At 38.8% G+C, this 23945-nt stretch overlaps 3 protein-coding genes across 5 annotated transcripts; 1 reads left to right on the forward strand and 2 right to left on the reverse strand.

The window, feature by feature from the left end:
* Positions 1-63: 63 nt before the first annotated feature.
* Positions 64-23238, forward strand: Atg1 (serine/threonine-protein kinase unc-51-like protein Atg1). The gene is made up of 12 exons (XM_064689298.1): positions 64-733; positions 8480-8653; positions 19529-19616; positions 19684-19809; positions 20203-20276; positions 20336-20496; positions 20700-20836; positions 20899-21054; positions 21122-22306; positions 22368-22504; positions 22576-22711; positions 22773-23238. The coding sequence occupies exons 1-12, from the start codon at positions 644-646 to the stop codon at positions 22847-22849; spliced, it is 2541 nt and encodes an 846-aa protein (XP_064545368.1). The 5' UTR covers positions 64-643; the 3' UTR covers positions 22850-23238.
* On the reverse strand, positions 10276-16144 carry LOC135433286 (leucine-rich repeat and transmembrane domain-containing protein 2). Of its 3 annotated transcripts, none has more exons than XM_064689300.1 (8): positions 15919-16144; positions 14425-14590; positions 12198-12388; positions 11850-12103; positions 11518-11793; positions 11089-11356; positions 10879-11022; positions 10276-10812 (listed from the first exon to the last, which is right to left on the reverse strand). In XM_064689300.1, the coding sequence occupies exons 2-8, from the start codon at positions 14475-14477 to the stop codon at positions 10658-10660; spliced, it is 1341 nt and encodes a 446-aa protein (XP_064545370.1). In that variant the 5' UTR covers positions 14478-14590; positions 15919-16144; the 3' UTR covers positions 10276-10657. The 3 variants fall into 3 exon arrangements, with proteins under 3 accessions (XP_064545370.1, XP_064545371.1, XP_064545372.1); XM_064689301.1 differs by having other exon boundaries at positions 16024-16131; XM_064689302.1 differs by lacking the exon at positions 15919-16144 and having other exon boundaries at positions 10879-11019; positions 14425-14586.
* Positions 17673-19153, reverse strand: Rh4 (Rhodopsin 4). The gene has a single exon (XM_064689303.1). The coding sequence runs from the start codon at positions 19113-19115 to the stop codon at positions 17961-17963; it is 1155 nt and encodes a 384-aa protein (XP_064545373.1). The 5' UTR covers positions 19116-19153; the 3' UTR covers positions 17673-17960.
* Positions 23239-23945: the final 707 nt, after the last annotated feature.

Below are 23945 nucleotides of genomic sequence, written 5' to 3' on the forward strand. Positions count from 1 at the left end.
TGCTGCGGTATGAAGAAGAAAATGTTGAGAATTCCTCAAAGAAGAAGAAATGCTGTAAAGCATAACATTGCCAATCGCGAAGTGGAAAAGACATACACAATTGAGATCAATTGAAAAAAATTAAAGCTTGTAGAAATTAGTTTCCTAATTAAAATATTGGCCGGGAGTGAGTTACAAATTTTCCTTCGGTGCGTGCGTGTGCGTGTGTGTGTGTCAGGGTGAGTGTGTGTGCGTGGAAACTAAATAAATTGCACACACAGCAGTTCTAGCACACGGGAATACACCAGTGTTTAATTTAATTACAAGCCAAAAAGCAAAGGCAGGTGTGTGTTTGTGTGCGTGGTCGATAAATGTTTATATCAAGTGCAAGTTGGAAAACAGCTGGCAATAAACTAGCCCCGTTTGCAAAGTTCACGAAAACGCTAGTCGCGGCAGTGAGTTAGCGAAAAAATTGATTTTCCACGACGATTGCAGTTTCAGAAAGCAGCGCACAGCTGAATAGTAAACCCTCGCCCAACACCCCCAATCAACTGTGCGTGTGTGTGTGCGTGAGTAAAGGAGGGCTGCCCGTAGTTACTGCAGCCAGCTTGTGATATAAGGCAGAAAAAAAAAAATCAAAATCGCGTCACTGCCGGCGCATGCAATGAATATTGTCGGGGAATATGAATACAGCTCCAAGGATATGCTTGGCCATGGCGCCTTTGCTGTGGTCTACAAAGGACGTCATCGCAAGGTAAGCAAACGTCACATCAATTTCTTGTTTATCTAATGTGTGTGTGTGTGAGTGAATGTTTTTGCAATTTGTTATTGTTAATTTCAGTGTGTGGGCTTGGCTCGCATTTGTAAAAATGACAACAACAATCATTTTAACAATGCGCCATTGTCAAAGCAAACTCAAGCACACGAGCGGGCATGCGAATTTCGCATAAAACGCAATTAAAGAGTGTGTCCACACCTACAACGAAAGTGCCTTCCGCTCTTGCTCTTGCCAAATGTCAAAGGCAGCCTAAAAAGTGACAGCGCAGCGGGCAGAGCGACGTCGCAGCCAGAGCAGCGCGATGCCCCTTTGTTATTTGTATTTATATACATATACATACATATATTTTTTCCTGTTGGGAGCTCCTTGGGCGTTACTCGCTATCTATAAACTTGGCTAGCGCTCTGCCGCTCTTGTTTATGTTTTTGTTTTGCCCATTGCTGCTTTTACACTTATCTTATTATTGATATTTTAAATTATTTCAAGAGAATTAGTTCGATTGAAGCTGTTCAAAACACGTGTTTTTGTTAGTTTCGTATGCTCTGTTTTTGTTTTGCGACGCTATTTGAGGCCCATACGCACACAACATACATACATACAATTGTTCGGCTTGCGAGCATTGCTGTATATATGTACATACATGAATACACATGCATATATGCTTTTGTGTGTGTGTATGGTTTCTGCGTGTTTTGCTTTAAGAGTGTTTTGAACTATTTCAGGGTCGTGCCAAACCATATTTCTACTTTGCTTCACTTCGTTTATGTTTATGGGCGGAATTGGATGCGTACGCACATTAAATCACAGCAAAATAGTTTTGTCACGTGTAATTTCATTTAAGCATCTTTATCACTGAACAAGATTTAAAATCTAAATTGACTCAATTTAATATTTCGTAAAATGAGCTTGCAAATTAAAATGATTAAACTTTGTTGTATATAAAGCTCAGACTAATATGGAAAATGCATATACATATATACCGTACCCGCACAGAGTTAGCTATTTATGCAGTTTTAATTAAGAGTCTAGTTATATAACATCTGATATGAAAACCTTTGGGTTTTGAAATACTTCCTCATTTTGTTTCGATTTAAAAGGAGCCAATTTTAATTAGACTAATATGGAATACTATACCAATATTCAACAGCTCAGACGGAATATTTTAACATTTATTAAACGTTAAAATTTATCTCCGTTTTGCCTGTAGACAAAAAGGGAATGTCAACAAAGACCCAAAGAAATATTGGAACCAAAGAATATTGAAGACATCATGAAAACAGGTTCCGCCAATCTGTCTCAGACACAAAAGCAATCAAGAAATCAAAAGTTACAACTCGTGTGAAAATATATAATGAAAAAGTGATTTACAAATCAACGGAAAGAAATCAAATAGAAAGAGATGACAGCACAATGAGAGAGCGAGAGAGAGAAGAAATGAGAGTCGTACGCGTGCAACAAATGGGTCGCACTCTATTGTTGCTGTTTGTTATTATAGGTGCTTGTTGTGACTGCATTGTAATTAATAGTGCGCCCATTAAAGGCAAGACGAACTTGAACAATAAAAAAAATACACACACGCACACACATACATACGAACAAAAACGAATACAAAACAAATGTGTCAGCTTTTTTTCTAGACCATTTGATAAGCGTTGCGATTTTTATATGTGTGTGTAGCTCTAGTTTTAATTGCTTTGCTTTCTTGTTTCTAGTGTTTGTTCTGTCTCACAAATTTGTTAGCTGCTCTTGGCCATAAGGTGTGCCGATATATATATTTATATATATAAATATGTGCCATTACCATATGTTTGTGCATACGTTTATAAACAGAGATGCGTATCTTATGGATACCCAAAACAGCTGATGCAATAACCCGCAGCTGTTGCCGCAAAAGTTTTCATTTTTAGCATTTTACTCGGCTGTTTTTGTTTTGATTTGTTGCTTTTTTTTGTTCATGTTTTACTTTGCCTTGATATCAGTTGGTTATTATGTGCTTTTAACGTGATTTTATTTGCTAAAATTCATTATTCAACAAGCCATATTTTCTTTAACTGAGAAAGTTATATATGTATGTGTATATGTATGCATAATTAAAGGTAATTACGTTGCCTGAAATATAGGAAGCTCTCGAACGCTAGACTATCCACTCATCAGGTCCCAATCAAGTTTTTAGTTAATTTATTGGTTCTGCTTTCTGGTTTTCACGACTGTTTTTTGCTTTGTCGAAAATGGAGGAGCAAAGGCCGGTGAAATACTCTTTTTGTTCTGTGACATTTATCCACAACGTTGCCAGGCAGATGCACGTGCTCCGCATGGCAGCTATCTATAAATAGTTGGCCACAGCGAACATGTGCAGGCAGACAGCAGACAAAACAAGATGCAGTCACATATGCACAGCCCATAGACGAAAGATACTGCAGCCTGCAGACCGACCCGAAGCACTACAAGATCTGATACCCAATATAAACAGCCATACATACAGATGGCATGACATCGCTGGAGCTAAGAACTGAATGAATTAATGCATATACAACGGTTGCACACATGTGCAAATTGTCGGCACGTGTTTCAATAATATCGAGGTTCAGTTTCTGTTTATACCATAAACCCATTGAAAATAGGTAAAAAGGGTATAATGTTTTTGTGCAAATGTATGTAACAGGAGGAAGGAAGCATCTCCGACACCATAAGGTGTATATATTCTCGATCAGCATCAACAGCCGAGTCGATCTAGCCATGTCCGTCTGTCCGTCCGTCCGCCCATCTGTCCATATGTCCGTCTGTCCTTATGTATGAGCGCAAGGATCTCAGAACCTATAAGAGTTAGAGACTTGAAATTTTAGCTGTAGGTCTTACTAGTGCCCGCGCAGATCGAGTTTGTTTTCAATATTCGATAATTTGCCCCGTTTACAATAATCGATAAAAATCGATATCGAAATACTGTTTTTTGAGCAATTTTGGTAAATAATAAGAGCTAAAATCACCAAAGTTGACATGTAGCTTCTAGAATAGTATATATATATCAAGTATCTTTCATTTTATACCTATTGCCTGTTGGAAGAAGTGGGTTCAGGGTATCCCCTAGTCGGGAGCTCCCGACTAGAACCTCTATTGTTTTCTCTAAGCTCTTTCTACGCTTCTGTTTGTGCTCGTGTAATTGCATAATGCAAAAGCCCGCATTGAGAATCATGCAAAAATGTCATTATAGTGCGAAAATATGCATTAACGAGGGCTAGTTTAAAAGAAGGTCAGCTTAAATCAACTTTAAATGTTATTTCTTTACAATCTATTTGAAATATTAAACACACTTTATCCACGAGATTTTACCTGATTTATAAACTTTATCTATTTATCTATTTATTTATCAATATAGAATGGTGCATTGTTTTTAGGCAACCCTCGCAAAGCTCCTTGTGTTTCATAAAATATTATGACAAGGTTTTGTAATACCTTCTCCCTCTTTCTGTTTTCCTATGTGTCTGGCGCTTTGGCTGCACGCGTTTCAATTCTCGTTCATGTTGATATTATTATTGTTGTTGTCGTTGTCGTTGCTGTAATTGTTGTTATTTTAGTTGTAGACTGTGCATATTTACTTTTCATAATTGTGCAATTGCATTTCGCATTTGATTTTGTCGTAGTTTGTTGATATTGCTGTTGTTATTGCTTTGAATTCTGTCGTTTTAAATGCGTTTCAAGAAATTGCCGGTCGACTTGCATGAGCAGCCTCTAACTTAATTAGAATTATACAACAGAATTAACAGAATATTTAATCTACGTATTGATCTATTGCAACTATTTATAATGGGTAAAACAAATTGGAATGCGATATGCAAAGTAGTTCGATTGAATAAATTGTAAACCAAATACTTTGACCATTTAGGAAATGTGGAAATAGAAACTATTTTGCAAAACAAAACTGTGCAAAATGTTCTTTCAAAACATTTTCCAATATTCAAATTGATTGTAAATGAAATTGAATGCAATTGGGATTAGTTTCCATTCTTCATTCTCTTGAAAAGTAAGACTAAGAATAATTAGATTATATTATAGCAATTAATTAGATTCCAAACGATCGCGGAAGTTACTTCTAGACAAGGCCTTCAATGGCTCGAAAAGTTCTTGACCCAATCACCTACATATACTCATAGGGCAAAACTATCTAAAACATATGCTCGAAATGCAAATAAAGCAATAAATAAAACCCAAATGTTGTCCAAAACGAATGTGAAAGTTGATGATGATTCGCCAAGCGGAAGCTGACACCACACGTCCGCCCCGAAAAACTTCACGAGAAATCACAAAAAAACACATTTCAATTGTGCGAAATTAGTTGGGCGCATATGACGAATGTTAATTTGGGTTAACTGGGGTTCAATGCACCGTCCGGCTTTGTGCGGCTGTGATAAGGCTAACAGGCCACAACAAAAGTAAACAATCGCGAAAGAAATTTAAAGCCAAAGTGCAATGGCCTCCAACTAAAAGAGGGAAACAAATTTTGGACAGAAATGGCAAAAAATAATTGCGCAGAAAATGCGAGAAACAAAACAAAGCTGCTGCCGACTCAAAGTATCTGACAGATACACACATAGGCACAAATTCACTTGAGAGCTGCTGCAACTGGTTTGCCTGGTGAAAATGTAGCTGGAAAAGCAAACCGAAACGCCTGGCGGAAAACTCTTTTGGCAAAACTACGTCGCAGGTTTTAAATTTCGCGCAACGCGTGATTGACTCAATATGAAAAGACATGCGAGCCACGAGACAGTTCAACGTGCATGACCATGAAATACCCCGTGTTTCCTTTGGGCTTCGACATAGACTCTTTTGAAACAATTTCTGATGCAAATTAAAATGGTTGAGCTATGATCAGGGCTAAGTGAAAATGGCATATTGTAGAAATGGAGATCCAGTTGGCTTCTGGTACACCCAAATAAAGGTGGATCTATAATCAGAACAAAATGGAAATGGCATGTGGTAGAAATAGATGTGAAGTTAGCTTCTGGTATACCCAAAAATCGGTAGATCTATAATCAGGACAAATTGGAAATAAAAAAATTATAGAAATGGAGATAACGTTAGCTTCTGGTACACCCAAAAAAAGGTGAATCTATAATCAGGACAAAATGGAAGTGACGTATTAGAGAAATGGAGATCAAGTTAGATTCTGGTAAACCCAAAAATTGGTTGATCTAAATCCAATCCAGAATGGAAATGGCATGTTGTAGAAATAGAGATCAAGTTAGCTTCTGCTATACTAAAATGCCAGCCCACACTCCATTTAATAGAGGGTATATTCATAACTCTACCGGGTGTTGTTTAGTCCATATTATGTATTATGAATTGGAAATCAGAATATATATGTTAGAACATCAGCGAACTGGAACTACTGTGAATTGTTTGTTAAACCAGTTTCTGTGAGAATTTAGATCTGGCTATACGTATATAGATATCTATATACTGTGTGGACATTTGATTCAAGAACAGACAATTTATGCGCATATATTGTTAGCTAATTTGCACGTGGAAATTTTTGTAGTGTCTGGGACCTGACTGAAATGCGATAGATCCATTAATGATTGCTGCTTTCGTTTTGAGCCAATGCATCGGATTGTTTGTTTTGTTGATTATATAATTAAAAGCTTTTGCAACTTCCGACTGTAGCGATAAAAACTGAATTTAGTTTGCTTTTTTTTACAAACGATACATATTGAAGAATAAGGAAAAAAAACAAGCTTTCGTTTATTTATCTCAAGTATTGTAGTCAAAATGGTTGGGAAATAGATTGAGATTAAAGATATTTTTATTTGTTTATATAAATTAAGTTGCTGCCCTGATATTATACATGAAATTTGGTTTATATAATTGTTTATCCGATCTTTTATTTGGCAGTAAAATGGAAGTGAAACTGAAATTTTAATGATCACTTTTGTTTTTATTGCTATATATTTTTGTTTTGTACTTGTCTTTGGCTTCATATTGTTGTTATCTTTTGATTCATTGTCCCTTCGTGACTCTGACCTAGGCCAGAGTCTGTAATCAGCCCAAGTAAACGCCGTATCTGCCAATGTACCCAGCGACGATCTGTTGAAGTACCATTAAACAATTATTTTTAATTAAAGTGCCGTGTGGCAACAAGAGCAATTTATTACTATATATTTTGTTTTGTTATTAATATGCTTTTAACAAACAAACAAACAGATGCATTATAAAAACCAGCCCTGTTATCGGTCAAGTATTTCTGATTGTCAACGTTTATAGAAAATGCAAATTGCTTTAAATATAAATTGTATTTTGCCCGCAAATGGAATTAACTGGTTACGCTTCTCAGGCTCAAACTATGAAGAAGCAAAAAAAGATTTGCTATGACAAAGTATTATTAATGTCAAAAGTAATAGAAAGCAAAGAAAAGCAAAAAGATTTAAGGTGAAATTGAACTAGAGTGAACCTTCAAGGCGAAATATAAAAGAACAACTGAACAAAGTAACAAAACAATCAAATATCAATAATAGCTCAATAGTTGGCTGCTAGGAAATTGAATGTGTGAATGCCCGGCTTAAATAATACGAAGTCCGCAACAAATACGGCGAATTATACGTCATGGCATATTTAATACAAGTGCAAAATGAAAGGTAGTTACACAAATTAACACTTTCATCAGTTGATAGCGATGCAAGGGGAGGGATGAAGTTGGAAGGCCAACAGGTAAACAGAGACAGAGTCATTGTCACTCGTAAAGTGTTGGGCAAATAAATAACGCACTGGGCGAGACAAAGCAACGGGCGGGCCTTGCACCTTATCGCTAAAGGTAAACCGCAGACCAGTCAACGGTAAAGTGCGGATCTCAGGCCAAGTTTTGCCAGACAACCAGTCATTCGCGTAGATAAACAGCTGACGCAATTTAATGCATTTTGCGTATCTAATAATAAAACGCATTCGGGTGCGAGACACGGTACAGTTGCGTTGCAAGGGCCATATTTTATATATATATATATATATAGATACACATCCTCTATGTGCATAATTTATGGCAACGTTTGCAATTAGCGTGTGCTGTGCGGCTGGTAAAGTACTTTAAATGCGTCTAAAATTAAAACATTTTCAACTTTGCGGCGCTGCAGCATATATTGCCTCTCTATGCGCTTCTCAGCATGCATACTTTAAGCGTGTACATAATTACAAATGATTAATGAGTATTCGCAATTAAAAGCTGAAAATAGCTCACTTCAACAAAGCGGACTTCATTCATCAAACTTTATTTTACAAGGAATAACTTATTCAATAAATCGCCTCACGCCCAGTTTTAAGTGTTAACTGCGGCAAAGTGCCATTAGTAATTACGTGAATGGGTTCAAAAGTGCCTTACTCCCTTAAACTTATTAAGTGTTTTATCGAGTGACCTCTTTAAAAACTCAGTGTAATCAACGCATTTTCTAACGTTGTGCCATATAGAGGTCTGTAACGCTAGTTTTTCCTTGTCTATTTGTACTATTAATCAGATGAACGGTAATTAACACGTGACTCTGATTAATTTGTTAATTTTCCAAACATTCTCGTCACGCTTTCCTTACAAAATTTTACTTGATGCGCCCAATTTCTTTTATAAATATAATAAAGACATTTGATTAAGTTTGTATTCGGCCGTTAAACGTTAACGGATTGTCGTTCAATGACTTCAGTTTGTTAACGAACTCTAATGAATGTTAATTAATACTCTTCATTTTTCAGAAACACATGCCCGTGGCTATCAAATGTATTACCAAGAAGGGACTAATCAAGGCGCAGAATTTACTCGGCAAGGAGATTAAAATTCTTAAGGAACTAACGGAGCTGCATCATGAAAACGTTGTGGCCCTGTTGGATTGCAAAGAGTCCCAGGATTGTGTCAATCTGGTCATGGAGGTGAGTTGAATATTCTTTTATCTACTTCGCATAAAAAGAGTCTTATCAATAATTCTACCAAAATGTGCCTGGTCATTGTTTATGCCTTTTTGCTTCTATTGCTGGACAACTGTGCACGCTGTTTGCGAGTAGAGACTTATACGTAAAAATAAAAATATAAATGATATTTGGCTTAGTCGTATGACTCAGTTCGTTTGACGTAGCGACAGCAGCTAATGCAGCCGAAGTGCACGTAGGCAAGTTCCACGTCATTGGACGCTCCTCATATCGCACTCGTAAGGGCAGTTAATTCAATTGCGGAAACGAAATATCCAAGAACATTGCTTAACTATTGTATACTCTATAACTAATGGATTATACATGATTCAGCTAAATGTTATTTTCATATGTATCCTATATACAACAAATATATTCAGATATATCTAAAGTTGTTGTTTACGTTAGGTGATATTGCATAAAAAACCTTTTAAAGATACTTAGGTATGATTGATTTTATTTCAACTTCTCAATAATAACAATACATGCACGTATAAGACTTAATTTTTCGATTCCTTTTCGTGTCGTGTCCTTAAACGTTTTTGGTTGCATTGCTTCGCCTTTGAATTCAAATAACAATCTTCTATTGTCTTGCGTTTGCCTCAAATTACGTGTCCAAATATTCGTAAACAGGTTGTTTGCAAATTTTGTGTGTATATATATATATATAAATATTTCTTGCGTCAACTTTTATAGAGTTGTTTATTAGTTTTATCCATTTGTTTGTTTACTTCCTGGCATTCCATAAACGTATACGCATTTTTCTGCTCTTTTATATACGTCAGGCACACGTGTTTGTATACTTTTAGCGGGCACTCTTTAATGATTAGGTGATTTCGAAAATAGGTCAGATTCCTGTGCAAAGCATAACAAAGACCTTGATAAGATTAAATGGCGTTGTTTTGTTGTCAGCACTTTTATTTACAAAGATATCAAGATCAATTGGTCAAAAGAATAATGAATGCTTGTTGGAAATTTATGATTTTGTAGAGTCCAAATTGAGTGCAGGCTGTTTTTAATATGTAAATGCATAAAATAGATTTCGTTATCCATTCCTTTTTTGTGTGAAACTAAGCGTAAACATGCTATTCGTTTCGTCTGTTTTGACTGACTTTGACCCCATTCTGTACCCCCATTTCTGACTTCTATATTTCTAATTTGTAATGCAATATTCAGTATTGATTCAGCTATTCTCTGCCGCTCTCAAGATTCCACTTATCGCGAATCCCATAATTCTTTGTTATTGTTTGGTGTTTTGAATATTGGTATAATGTCTAGAGAAGTTTCTGTTAATAAATTTGTATAATATTTGGATAGCAAATCCACTTGACTGTCTACTTAGATATTCCAATGCATAACAAGTTCATTCTTTATGGAAAGTCACGAATCTTTCTACTCATAATCTATACGGAAAATTAGTAATTTAAATGATTCTGGGTGAATCATGCTCGAAACTCTTAACAAATGTCTATTTAATTATTATTGCTAATTTGATTTCGCGAATTTGCTGTCTCATTAAAATCTAACATTAGTGAAAGTCTCATAAAATTTATTTACTATTTACAATTATTAATTTTATTGTGTAATTGGCAAAATGTCTATATTAAGAGTAGGAAAATATCTATGAGCTAACAATTTGTTATTAGATAAATATCGATATGATGTGTGCTCTAAACGTAACCATAGAATATATAATTTTTGTTCTTGCTACCAATACGAAATGCGAGCAAACTACATGAAATACATGTCTATGAAAGCAAGGGCTAGGCGACTAGGTGACTTAAACTATGGAGCTAAAACTAAAAATTCCCCCTACAATTCGGGCACTGTTATGTAAAACTACAATTCAAACAGAGTTCAAGTCTCGTATCCGTTGGCAAATGCTGCTGTTTACATAACAAAAATTGTCAAATTTTTCACGAAACTGTTTTGGAATTATTTTGTAAGGCAGCGGCGAGTGTGTGCGTCTTAGGCTAGCTTATTTAGCGGTATTTCCTCAGTGGGATGAATCTGATCCTTTGGCTCCGGTTTCTTAGTGCGACAACATTTCGTTTTAATGCCGCCCACATCCTTGCGGCAAATCAAACCCACAATAATGCCCACAATGGCAACGACCATGATGCCTGCAATGGTTGGGTATATGAAAAATATTAGTCATTTTTTTTATTATTATTGAGAAGCGCACTTACATATGAGCAGCGTGTTAATGGTCTCCTGTGAAATGGGCACTTGATATGGCTCCTCCTTGTCTGCGGCTTTGTCACCAGTCATGATGCCCGCCTTGGACACGCTGGCCGTCTCGTTGGCCACTTTGTTGCGATTGCGATTGGCTGCTAAAACAACATTTGCCCATATACATACAGATATTTTTTATGCAATTCGAGATTTTTGTTTATTACCTGTACGCGGCGGCGATGGCGTCGCTGGCTTCGGGGTGCTGGGCAGCCCCGTCACACGCTTGAACGGCGAGTCTGTGGCCTGGATGAGGCTCTCGTTGAATGATGTGCCCAGCACCAGCTCAAAGCAGCTAACATCAAAGTTCCTGAAGCTGATGTTGTCAATGGATTTTAGAAGATTGCACAACTCTTCAATGTTCTGCTGATCTAGTTCGGGCAGTTTCAGTTTAATTATATTTTTTAGCGGCGTGAAAGCTCTCGTATTGATTTGCTGTCAAAAAAGAAGAGACAGACATTAGTATACGAAGTAAAGCGCATGCGAGTGCTAGAGCGAGACAACTATATGAGGCAAACTTAACGAGCTGCCAACCGGTTGTCTAGCTGCTGGTTCGACTATCGATAGTTGTTTCGATAGTTTGGCGCGCAACTTACTCGTTTGAATTCGTTGTGATCCAAGCGCAGCACATTCAGAGCGCTCATATTCATGAATGTCTGCTCCGGCAGCTCTGTCCAGCTGCAATTCGAGCAGCTAAACTCATTCAAACTGGGCTGATTCAAAAATGAGCCATCTTTGCGCTGCGCTATGCTGTTATTGCTCAGATCCAGCAGCGCCAGATCCGTGGCGCCCGCAAATGTATCGGGGTCAATTTTGGTCAGTTGATTGTTGGCCAAGCGGAGGCTACGCAAACGTTGCAAGCCATTGAATGCCTAAATGGGAAATGTTTAGATATAATTATATATAAACATACGCTTAATTGGCTTACCTCCTTGTCAAGATGTCTTATCAAATTGTGATTTAAATTGATTTCAAGTACTTTGGACAAATTGGCAAAATCCTCAGAACGCAACTCGGCAATAACATTGTGGCTCAAATCAATAATTGCCGCCGTTTTGGGCAAATCGAGCGGCACATGGGTCAGATGTGCATTGGTGCATTGCACATATCTGAAATCCTGCAAGCAAAGGCAATTGCGTGGACAGCTCGGCTCCAGCACATGGCTGCTGCGTCGTGGAATGCCTGCATGCGAGAAAATTAAAGAGAAGTTAGTTGGGCTGGGAAGGGAACGAAAGGAAAGGTAGATGCTTTGACTTCTACTCAGCCTTGAACTTACTGAAAATAGGCCTAAATGTGGTTGTCGTTGTTGACGCTGTTTTATCCAATTGTCGATTTGCTGCTATCTCTGCAGATATTTTATCCGACGACTCGTCAATATAATCATCATCATATTCGTAATCATCGTTGGCGTTGTTGCTGTTGTTGTTGCCTGTTTGGCTTTTGTCCGCGGGCGCTGTGTGGCTAATGCTGCAAATATTACAAAATTAGAAGAGAACGCCACCTTGTATACCTATTTGGGAAATTAGCTAAGTTAGGCGCTTTAATTAGCAATTTTCGCGTTGCCGCCAAGTTGTTTAGCCAAAAACTCTCAATTGGCTGTGAATTTATGTTTTGCCAGTTTGAAATAACGCACGATTACATCATGAACAGACACACCCAGCAATTTGTCCTGAAACCGCTCTTGACCCATTTAAACACACAACCAATGATACCCTGTCGCACGTGCTAAGCGGCATACCTAGCTGATGTTTTGCTTATGTAACAACTAAAAGTATTAAAGTCGAATATAAATGTATGTCAAACCATTCTTATTGGTTTTTCAGCAATTGCTTGGTATCAGTTTTTCGACTCAAGTATTTCTTAGCCGCATTTCGTTGGTTCTGCTCTCAAATGGGCCACAATTTAATGCAGGGCATATTGAAGTCTTAACACCTAGAGAACCTTTTCGTTTTGCTCTGTTTGTTGGTATCTTTTAAGTCTTCTGTCCGCTCTTTATCATTATTCGCTTTTGTTTGTTGTTGCTGTTAGCTGCATTTCGAGCCGCATGAATGAAAACGGGCGGGAAACCTGTTTACGTCATAGCCGGTTTTCTTCTCTTCAGTTTTCTCTTTCTGCTATATCATTCTCCTGCTCACTCTCACTTTCGTTCTGCTGGCCCTGCCGTGATTTTGGCCAAATCGCTTGGCGAATTCTGAAACCTTCATTAGGAGCAACGCCAGATTGTGCGGGATTTAAGTAGCATTCCACTCAGTTTATTTGAAAAAACGTTACGAGGTGACATACATAGTACACATATGTATATGTATGTCTGTGTGTCAGTTCAAGTACTTTTTATAATCGCCACTTGCAACTTGTATAAATTGCGTGACTGTTGATTCTCGAGAACATCGGGCTATACTATGTACATATATAAGACCCGTGTCTGGGCAGCTAGAAATGTGGAATTAGTTGAAGCTTAGAATGGGAACGAGTCTGGCCTAGGCTTAAAAAATAAATAATTACTATTTTTGATTTAGAAAATCAAGTTTTAAATGAGTTGGCACTTGACACACAAATAGACTTTTGATAATAGAGATCATAAACAAATAAGAGTAGTCTTTCGCCTACGTTCAGCCAAGTAAATTTTCACAGGGAAATTTCTTTAAGTTTATGACTGTATCTGGAAAAGACTTTAAAATTGTGCCGGCCCCGGTTTATTTGGGCGCTGCCCCTAATAACTTAAATGTCAGGCTGACGACATGTGCGACAGAAACTGAAGACGGGCCTTGAAAAAGTTACACACACATATCAAGAAATTCGAGTGTGTGTGTGTGTGTAGACCCCATTCCAAACTTTACGGCTTGTGGAATAAATCAATAGGAGCTCCTTCGTGGCGCTAGTTGTCTGCGAATTGAGCTACGCTTGAGTCATAAAACGCCTTAGTTTGTTTAAAGTAAGCGCTTTGTGTGCGTGCCGCATTGAATAAACATGTTAGATAAGTGGAAAAATTATCGGTGCAACTGTTTGCCTTATCAGCCGATCGATTAGAGAAGTCATACATAAGTATAATAACATTAATTGCGGGTGGAGCTTTTGTCACTGTTACCGTGCCGGCCATAAAATGGCATTTAACAAAAAATTCAGTTTGATATAATGCCGGTCCAAGGTCCGTTTAAACGATGTGCCGAAGTTGTTTCTTTTTTTTTTAACAGGTTTATTCCATTTACCTATGTTACTTAATGGCACTTTGTACTTTGTCTTGACGGTTTTGTAATTGCTCGACCCTCTATATATTTAAAAAAAAATTAAACCAGTCCATTTTAAATGCGAGAAGTATATCAATATGTCATGGAAAGTGTGACGCATGAGTTCGTCAAGCCCAATTTCCTATGCGAGTTCTTTTCTTTAACAAAATGAAAGCGTTGAATTAAAAGTCAAAAGTTAACTAGAACTTAAAATGTATTTATTCGGCAAAACATTTGGTAAATATGTTGTATTTTGTGGTATTACAATTGTTTGTTTACCTTACGCTCAGCAAAAATATAAGAAGTAATCCGAATTTGTAGTAAACGTGCATTTTGTTTCGTAAAATGTGGTTTCTTTTAAATGCTTTGTCGCTTTATTGTTTTATGACTTTATGCAGGGTAATAGTTTTATGTCATTGTTAAAATTGTTGATACACTTTTAATGCTGTTGAATAAAGTTGAAGAAATATGATTATATAATAATATAATTAAACAGTGTAGTTCAGCCTCTGGGTTTTTTTTAAGCTCTTGAGTTATGTGTGCACTTTTGTAATATATTTTGTTATACATTATACATTTCATTTGTAATATCTGCTTTTTTAGACCGCAGCTGTTCACGTGTATAATATAATGTAATCAACAGACCAACCCATTCTTTGGAGGTATTTAAAGTAACTCTGTTATTATATGCTTCCAGTTAAAGGGTGTTTCATCTTAAGCACTTTAGGTTCGACTCGTGAGAATCACGTAGAAGGGTCTATATCATGTTGAATGCATTCCACTCGAAAATTAATTAATTTGTCGCATATATACTTGCGTGTGTTCATCCTATATAAGACATATGTCACACAATCCCGTGGAAACTGAACAATTTTTGATTCACTTGTCGATTTTCCGTTAATATTTACATAAACGTTGCCAAATAATTTATATGTATGTACACATTTATATATACATAAATTCGTAGACACTTTGTGTATATATCATATATACATTTTGATTTGCTCAAAAGTAATGCGCAAAGCAAAAACAATTTTTGAGCTTTCGGCACTTCGAGCAACGCGGAACAAACCGAACGCATTCACAGCCAACCTGTGACTAAATGGATAAAAAAAAAACTGAGCGAAAATCGCAAACTTTGCCCAATGCAGAAGCAGCACTGAGCTTTATGCTGAGCAGGTGTTTGCGGGAGAGAGATAGAGAGAGAGAGAGAGAGGGAGAGGGAGAAGTGAGCCTCTCACGCCTGCGCTTTACTGACGTTTCGTGGCAGCACATTTTGCACGTCATTTCTCATCTGTCAATATTGGAATTGCTTGTTTCTGCTCTCCTAGGGTTACGCATTTTACTTTTACTTGGTTGTTGGACCAATTATTGTTATTAAACGTTTGCTTTGTCTAATCTCTAGAATGTTTAAGCTCTAATCTTATCAAATTGCTGTGTTATTATGTGCAGCGCATTATGCGGAGACTCTGTTCATTAAAAAAAAATTGTGTTTTGTTGTCAACGGAATTGTGTTTGTCATATTTTTGTTTTCCGTTTGTTATTGAGTTTATCATTTTTTATGTTACTTTTATATGAGTTTATTAATGAAACACATTATATTGATATATGAATTAATTGTAATACTACGCACATACACAATTGCTTCATTTTATTCAAAAATAATTCTTTATCATTTTGTTTCAGTTGGTTTCTTTAACAAGACACATGTATGTATGTGTATATGTACACATGCTGCTTTTATCGCCACACAACCGCTAGAAAATTGTTGACCTTTAGTCGCTGACAACGCTATGTTTAATTCGTGATTTGGTGTCGTGTTTAAAATACTCGTACGTTCCTATATTTTGCCCTTAGCAAAGTGTTTTTATAACGCACTCAATGTTTGAAGTCTACAAATTCCGCAAGCTTTCAGCATTATATTTTGTTGTTTAATGCACGCTTAGCTTAATTTACAGTTAGCGCGAGTCATGCGAATGGGGCAAACGTCCCTGACAAACTGAGCAGCGCGCGATTGCGGCTTCGACGACAGCGCTTTTAAGTTTAAACCCGGAGAGCATATCATATACTCTCTTTAGCTCTCCCTCTCTCTCTCAGGCTACGCTTGTGAAGATAACTCTTTCTTGTTCTCTTCATTTCGTTTTATGTACGCTGTAAGTTGTACATTAGAATTTGGCAACTGCTTTTTACGATAATGATACGCTGACTCATGAGCCGTTGTTATTATATCTTATTCTTTTTAGTAATTGTTGCTCTCATATTGATAGCTAGAATATTGCTCAAAGTTCACATGGATTGACGCTCTCCCTTCTGCAATTGTCTTTTGCTGTGCGCTTTACATGTCATTGACTTTTTTATATCTCTCTTTATTCAGGGTGTTTTTATAATTTTTTGTGCCTGTCCGCGCTAGCCCAAATCGAATCTTTTGTCATTTTTAATTGCCTAATATGGTTGCTTCTATTATTATTATTTGAGCTCTTTGTTTACTCATTACAGTGTAAGTGGACCACACATTTTGTCATATTCATGAAACAACCATCAAAAATGCTTATTATGAAAACTATTTCCCAGCAAAGGTTCTCACAAAGCAACTGAATTTCGCTTGGTTCGTGTCCGCTTTCATTGCTCCATGTCGTATTTCGTAGTCTGAAGGTCAGCTGAATCCTTTGACGCCTCCAATAACAAAACCGTCGACTGTTCTTTGTCTTTGCTAAATTATATAAGAAACGAGAGTTGCTTAAATCGTTTCTAAATATAACTACAAGACTGTGGAGTCTTACTAAGAGTATTACATCTCTCTCTTAATTGTATGCAGTTTTTCTGTCTCTTTCCTCTTATTCCACCTTTTAACATCACTCCCTTTACCCGTTATAAATTGCCTTTATATGCGATTCTCACAAGCTCCAGTTGGCAGCTGATAGATTTTAGTCTCACTTTCTTTTAGGTTCAAATAATATTATTGTAATGATTCATATTATTTTATCCTCCTAATATTAATTTATCAGTTATATTCGTGTTTTCTCTTTTCTTGATGGAAAGAAAATGTTAATACGTAGAATATTATTCAACTCTCGCAAAAACAACCGAAATTTGAGATATTTGAAAAAGGAAATGTGCCTTACCGAACTATTTTTGCATTTGTCAGGAAGCTTCTTAAGACGGCAGCTGCCTTTTTATAAGCTTGAGTAAAAATATTCAAAGGTAGTTTGTACAAAGGGAATTATAAAAGCAGCTGCAAACTCGTTCAAACTATGCCACCAACCCTTGGTTACTTGGGTAAAAATGGAGGGGATCTCATTAGTTTTTTTGCATGATAAATTGTCGTAAATCTTTTCCATCTGACCTTCAGACAACGTCACAGCCCACAAACATATACATATATGAGCATATGTGGTCCATAATTGTGTGACAGGCAGACAAAAGACCTCGTTGAACCTGAAGAAAACTAGAAACAGAATCCATGCATAATTCACATTCTACAATCGTATGTGTTTTCTCTTGATTGAGCTTAATTCATTCGCATAGTATGCGATTTGCTTGCCACAGCTACGGGCATAGAATTTTATTCCTATTCTTTTCTTTTTTTTTTTGCTTTTCTTGATTTCATTTATGAACCTTGCATTAATTTTTAACATTTAGCGCTCTACAAATTATAGAAGAAAAAGAGTATAATAATTGGTTTGTTATAGTAAAACAATTGCACAGATATTACGAAGTCGGAGAGCTGTCGAGATCAAGTATCAGGCGAATATCGATTTCCGGTTCGTAGGGGTGTTCAGCATAGTCCAAGATTAAGAGTCCATGGTCGTCTTTGCTCAGGCTGCAGTTGTTTGCTGCTGCTCCTGTGTTGTTGTTGTGGACACCGCCGAGCTGGACTCGGGCGCCTTCTCATCGATGGCCAGCCAGGGGCAGCGCTTTTGCAATTCCATGCGGTACCTGGGATGACTGATGGCATACACAAACGGATCTATGCAGGCCACCAGCTTACAGGTGCAGGCCGGTATCATAGTAGCTCCTGGTGTTAGCAAGCTCTTGTCCCCGAAAGCTCCAATCAGCGACATGACACCGTAGGGTGTCCAGGATACGAAAAACAGAAAGCATATTGTAATGGCTGCCTTTGCGATGCGTATCTCGGCGGTGTCCTTGCTCTTGTCCACATTCGAGCGCAACGATTCGACGTTCATCTTTTTGGCCTGCTCGCGCAAAGCCTTCTCGTGGCTGAAAACGTGTCCCACTATCTGGCTGTAGTAGTAGATGATCATTAGCGTGGGGCACACAAAGCTGAAGAAGAAAATGGTGCCGACAAACAGGCGCGTATCAAAGTTATCCGTCAGGTAATCAAATGTGCAGGATGTCAGATAGCCCTCCGGCACAAACCGATCCCAGAACTGGGTTAGCGGCAAAACAACCCATGGAGTGCAGTAAAGCCATATGATAACGTTTATTATAATCGCCTTGGTGAAGGTCATGTTGCGATTCATGGGCTTCGTTATGACATTGAAGCGATCGTAGCCGATGGCCGCATTGGTCATTCCGGCACCAATTCCCGAATACGAACCGATGGCGGCAAAGACTTGGCATCCAACGTTGCCCAAAGCAAATCCTCGATGGAAGCTGTTGTAGATGAAGATCGGCGCCTTGAGGCACATTATAAAGTCGAACACGGCCAGATTCAGTACAAACATATTGGATGGCGTGCGCAACGACTTGGATGTCGAGAAGATCCAGATGACCATGCCGTTGCCGACGGTCGAGGCGCAAAACAGAAAGATGTAGAACACGCCGAGCATGTAATGCATCGAGGCTGGCGGCTCCAACTGGGTCAGCCAGTGCTCCGGTATATGCTGTATCTGATCCGGCGGCACATTCCAGCCCAAAAACTGCAGGTCACCGTTGCCCGAGACGCGTGCCTCCGGTCTCAGCACAGGACCTTCGCTGGCATTGCACAGCGGTGCCCCCGCGTTGTCCATTACATACGAACCGCCGTTCAAACTTTTGGCGTATGGTCTGCCGCACGCACAGCGTCTTTTATACCTAAGGCAGACCTTTCGCAGCGGCTAATTGAATTTGGACGTGGGCTTGCGTGCCGCCAAATTCCTTTTTTTGCCAACCGTGCAGTTGGCTTAAATGCCCAGCAGCTTGGCTTAAAAGCCACACAATAATTGATTTTGCAGGCCAATGTCGAGATTTTAATTGTGGGTGGAGGAATTTTAGCGAAAACCAAAAATCTCTCCATGAAAGGTTCTCTAGAAGTAGACAACGTTTATTCCCACTACGAATTCTTGGCAATGCACAGCGGAGCATGTTTAAGGAAACGATACAAAGAAAATTAAGAGAATTTTAATTGAATACTTTCCTTTTTCTCTCCCGTTCTCGTTTACAGTATTGCAATGGCGGCGATTTGGCGGATTATCTGAGCGTTAAGGGCACCCTCAGCGAGGATACTGTCCGGCTGTTTCTCATACAACTAGGTAAGTGTTTAATATATATATTCCCAATTGACATTCTCTGACTTTGAGATATATTCTCGATTCGCAGCTGGTGCCATGAAAGCACTTTATACCAAAGGAATTGTGCATCGTGATCTCAAGCCACAAAACATTCTGTTGTCGCACAATTATGGCAAGACTCTGCCAGCACCATCCAAAATAACGCTGAAAATTGGTAAGCGCCTATAGGAAATAAAAGGCAGCTAATAATATATTCAACAAATATCCTAGCAACAAATGAATTTAAGTGTAAAAATGGTTAATAATTAATATTAAGAGTTATGAATAAATTACTGGTAATTTTATAAAATTATCAGCAATTAATACAGTTTCCATAATTCTTCATCATTTTTACACTTAAATTTGTTGCTGTATATAAATATATATATATATATATATATATATATATATATTTTTTTTTTTTAAATCGTCTTGTTCTTAACCCAAATCAATATTCAAATGTATATTTCTCAGTATTTCAATTATATTTTTTTCTTATCAATCTATTTTCTAAGAAATAAGTTCATTTATAAAAGCTGAAATATTAATTTTTGACATTCCTCTGCAGCTGATTTTGGTTTTGCGCGTTTCCTAAACGAGGGCGTCATGGCAGCCACGCTGTGCGGCTCGCCCATGTACATGGTAAATATTGGCCGCAAATTTCCATTATTAATTAACTGAAAGAACAACATTGTTGACAGGCACCGGAAGTGATTATGTCACTGCAATACGACGCAAAGGCCGATCTCTGGTCGCTGGGCACCATTGTCTATCAATGCCTGACTGGAAAGGCGCCATTCTACGCTCAAACGCCCAACGAGCTAAAGTTCTACTACGAGCAGAATGCCAATCTGGCTCCCAAGTAAGTTTTAGTTCTCAAAGCCCCGGGTCGAGCGACCTGCTTAGCTTAAGCTAACTTAGCGAAAAGAGATGACTACCACGGGGAAACCCCAGAAGTCACCCAGATGCAATTAGAATACAAATTACAATCAAGCACCTTTTGAGTTCTGTTGCTCAGACTCTCTAAAGAAAGATAAACGATATCTGACTATGCATTTTTTTTAGAATACCGCATGGCGTGTCGCCGGACTTGCGCGATTTGTTGCTCTGTCTGCTGCGTCGTAATTCTAAGGATCGCATATCCTATGAGAGCTTCTTCGTGCACCCTTTTCTGCAGGGCAAGAAGGCTGCCGTGTCGCCGGGTAATTTAAAATAAATAAAATAAAAAATGAAGTTAATCCTTACTAAATCCATGTTTAAACAGTCGATATGCCACCGCTGTCCAGCGGCACGCCGCCCGCCAAGGCCAAGAGTCCGCTGCAGCAGCAGATGGAGCAGGAGTTGCAGCTGGTTAAGCTGGCCGAGCAGCAGCAAAAGGAGCGTGAGGAACAGGAGGCGGCAATAGAAGAGGAGAATACCGGTAGGCTAAAAGTGATAAAACAAATTGATCTGTGTGAACACAAATCTAAACGCTCGAACAATTGCAGTCTCTGTGGTGGCCAATCCGGCTATTTGTGCTACCATTACAAATGTGGGCGTGCTGTGTGATAGCGAGAACAACAGTGGCTCCTGCAGCTCTCATGAGGATTCGGATGACTTTGTGCTGGTGTCCAAGAATCTGCCAGAAGATCCACGTCAGGGTCAGGGCCATGCTGTGGCTGCCCAGCCACGTCAGCAGCCAAATCAGCAGCAACATCAATCCAGTCCACCGCGTCCCAGCAGCTTGCCCATTTCGGAGCCGAAGCCAGTGCCGGCGCCGGCGCGTCGTCAGCTGCCAAATGCCGTTACTGGTGTTGCCGTTGGCTCTCCTGGCAGACAGGGCGGCATACCGTTGACAGTGGCCACTCTGGCGGCTGCAGGTCATCAAATTCCCCGGTCGCAGCCGATAAGCGTTAAGCATCCGCGCGCGGATCAGCGGAAGAGCAGCGTTAGCAGCGACATCAATTCGATTTCACCGCCGGCCGTGCAGTTTGCAATTGGCACACCGCCAACCCGGGTGCGTTCCGCATCTGGTGGCTCGCTGTCGGAGACACCGCCGCCGCATGCGCCAAGCACATGGCAAGTATCTCCCGGACACTCTCAGTCGCCGTTACGCCGCAGCGGCAACAGTTCGCCGGTGCTTCCGTCCGCAGCGCTGACTAAATTGCCAACGCTGGGTAGTCCCACATTGCTAGTGGCGCCGGGCTCACTGGGCTCGATTGGTTCCGCCGGCAGCGGCTCAGAGAACAACAATCAGCATCATATGTTAGGACCGCGTGCCTTTACACTGCCCGAACTGGGCGCCACCGGCGGCCTACAGAGCCTCCTGGATACGGCCGGCGGGCCGGGCACTGAGCCGCATGCATTCCAGGCACCAGAACTGTCTGAGGAGACACTGATGGATCGCGAGCACAACGAAACACTCTCCAAGCTGAACTTTGTGCTAGCCCTCACCGACTGCATTCAGGAGGTTGCCGATTCACGCTGTGCGCCGCTCTCCACGCTTATGGTTGCCGGCAGTCAGACAACCACCGAGCCGCATCAGATTCCACCCCATGCCCCCGAGCACTGCAAGAGAGCGGAGCGTTTGGTGCTACTTGTGCGCGCCCTGCAGCTGCTTTCGTCTGGCCTTAATTTAGCCTCGCAGCAGCTGCGCAACGGACAGCTGAAACCGTCATCGAACGTAAAGAACGGTTAGTGAAGCAAATGCGATTCCCGATTAAATCTAATCCTCTCTTCTGTCATCTGTTGCAGCGCTGCTCACTATGAACGCCAAATATCGCAGCATTTTGTTCGAATCGAAGCGCCTTAATGGGAGCGGCCTCCTCCAGAAGGCAAATGCATTTAACATAACAGCGGATAAAATACTCTATGACTATGCGCTGGATATGGTAAGTGTATAGCGAAGCATCCAACTAACTCGATATTATACAAACCAACGCTCTTTCGGTCGACTTTGCAGTGCCAGACGGCGGCCCTGGATGAGCTGCTGAAAAACACCAAGAACTGCTTTGAACGCTACAACACGGCACACATATTGCTTCACTCCTTGGTGCAAAAATGCAATCATCCTCAGGACAAAATGCTGTTGAATAAGTGTGCGTTAAAATTGGTCGTTCGTCTTATTCAATTATTTATAATAATACACTATATTTACAGATCGCGATGCCGTTGAAAAACGCTTGAGCATATTGCAACAGCATGGCTACATCTATGTAACCGATGAGAACGCCTAGGGAGCAAACTGGATCCATTCGTCGATAATTCCTTAAGTTATTTAACCCATTCAAGTTGAGCGTACAACATGTGATTAAAGCAAAACTACGAGTACTCTATATTCATACATAAATAGCAAGAAGTAATTTAAATACCTAACAACACAACATTTCAAGTGCAAGATATTAGCAAAGGCTTGGAACGATTTTAAACAGACAGCCCAACTGACAATTGTCCAATGTAAATAGTTTGGAATATGTACGTAGTTTTTGTTTTCCTTTTATTTTTTATATATATACATAATATATATATATATATATTTTTTGTTAAAGCTTATAAATGCGCCTGCGCTCGACGCCCATGTAGTCCCTAAGTTATGAATAATATATAAACAAACACATTACACATACATATACATATATATAGGAATATATGTACGTTTCAATTTATATTATTATGCATACACGAAACAAAAGATAATCAATTAATGTTTATGGGCAAATGCAAGCCAAACTCAGTTTAATCTATGTTTAGAAATTTCATAGGTGCCGGCAACTTTCAATAGGTTTGTTCGCATAGTTCTTATGTCTATATCTATATCTATATATATATATATGCATATATTTTCCATTTAACAATTTTCATCTAGATATTGCTTTATAAAATACGCATATTTATGGCTGCACTACACAAACAATTTATAATGTGCTACGTTCATAGGTTTTAGTTAGGTTTTCTCTAAAAAACAATCAAAACACAAATTATTAGTTTTATGTCAAGAGTATTTAAAACACACACACCTAAGTTTTTCTACAAAGCCCACAAATTTAAGATCTATGTATATGGATAATATACAAACAAACACATACGAAAGTGTATAAAATAAATGGAAATTAAAAACTAATACAACAAACCTTCAGATGTAAATGATTTTGTGCAAGTTAATATCGATTCAATTCAAAATCAGTCATTTCAATCCTTCGATAAATCCATTATCGGTAGTATCGATAATTATAATCTAAAATATCGAAATAAGCGATAGATTCTTAGCTCTGGTGATAATGATTAACGATTCAATCCTTCGATAAATCCTTTATCGGTAGCATCGATAATGTT

The sequence above is a fragment of the Drosophila montana genome, unplaced genomic scaffold (assembly GCF_035044405.1).
Source record: "Drosophila montana isolate Dmon_TW-CO22-7 unplaced genomic scaffold, ASM3504440v1 contig_3217_1, whole genome shotgun sequence".
Lineage (NCBI taxonomy): Eukaryota > Metazoa > Arthropoda > Insecta > Diptera > Drosophilidae > Drosophila > Drosophila montana.

Bases quoted from the DNA above. Each gene is read 5' to 3' on its own strand.
- Atg1 (XM_064689298.1), top strand. From the start codon at position 644: ATGAATATTGTCGGGGAATATGAATACAGCTCCAAGGATATGCTTGGC. The intron at 734-8,479 runs GTAAGCAAACGT...TTCATTTTTCAG, and splicing joins ACAAAGGACGTCATCGCAAG to AAACACATGCCCGTGGCTAT. The intron at 21,055-21,121 runs GTAGGCTAAAAG...GAACAATTGCAG, and splicing joins AATAGAAGAGGAGAATACCG to TCTCTGTGGTGGCCAATCCG.
- LOC135433286 (XM_064689300.1), bottom strand. From the start codon at position 14,477: ATGCACGTTTACTACAAATTCGGATTACTTCTTATATTTTTGCTGAGC. The intron at 12,389-14,424 runs GTAAACAAACAA...TAATATTTGCAG, and splicing joins ATATTTTTGCTGAGCGTAAG to CATTAGCCACACAGCGCCCG. The intron at 11,357-11,517 runs GTAAGTTGCGCG...CTTTTTTGACAG, and splicing joins ATCACAACGAATTCAAACGA to CAAATCAATACGAGAGCTTT.
- Rh4 (XM_064689303.1), bottom strand. From the start codon at position 19,115: ATGGACAACGCGGGGGCACCGCTGTGCAATGCCAGCGAAGGTCCTGTG.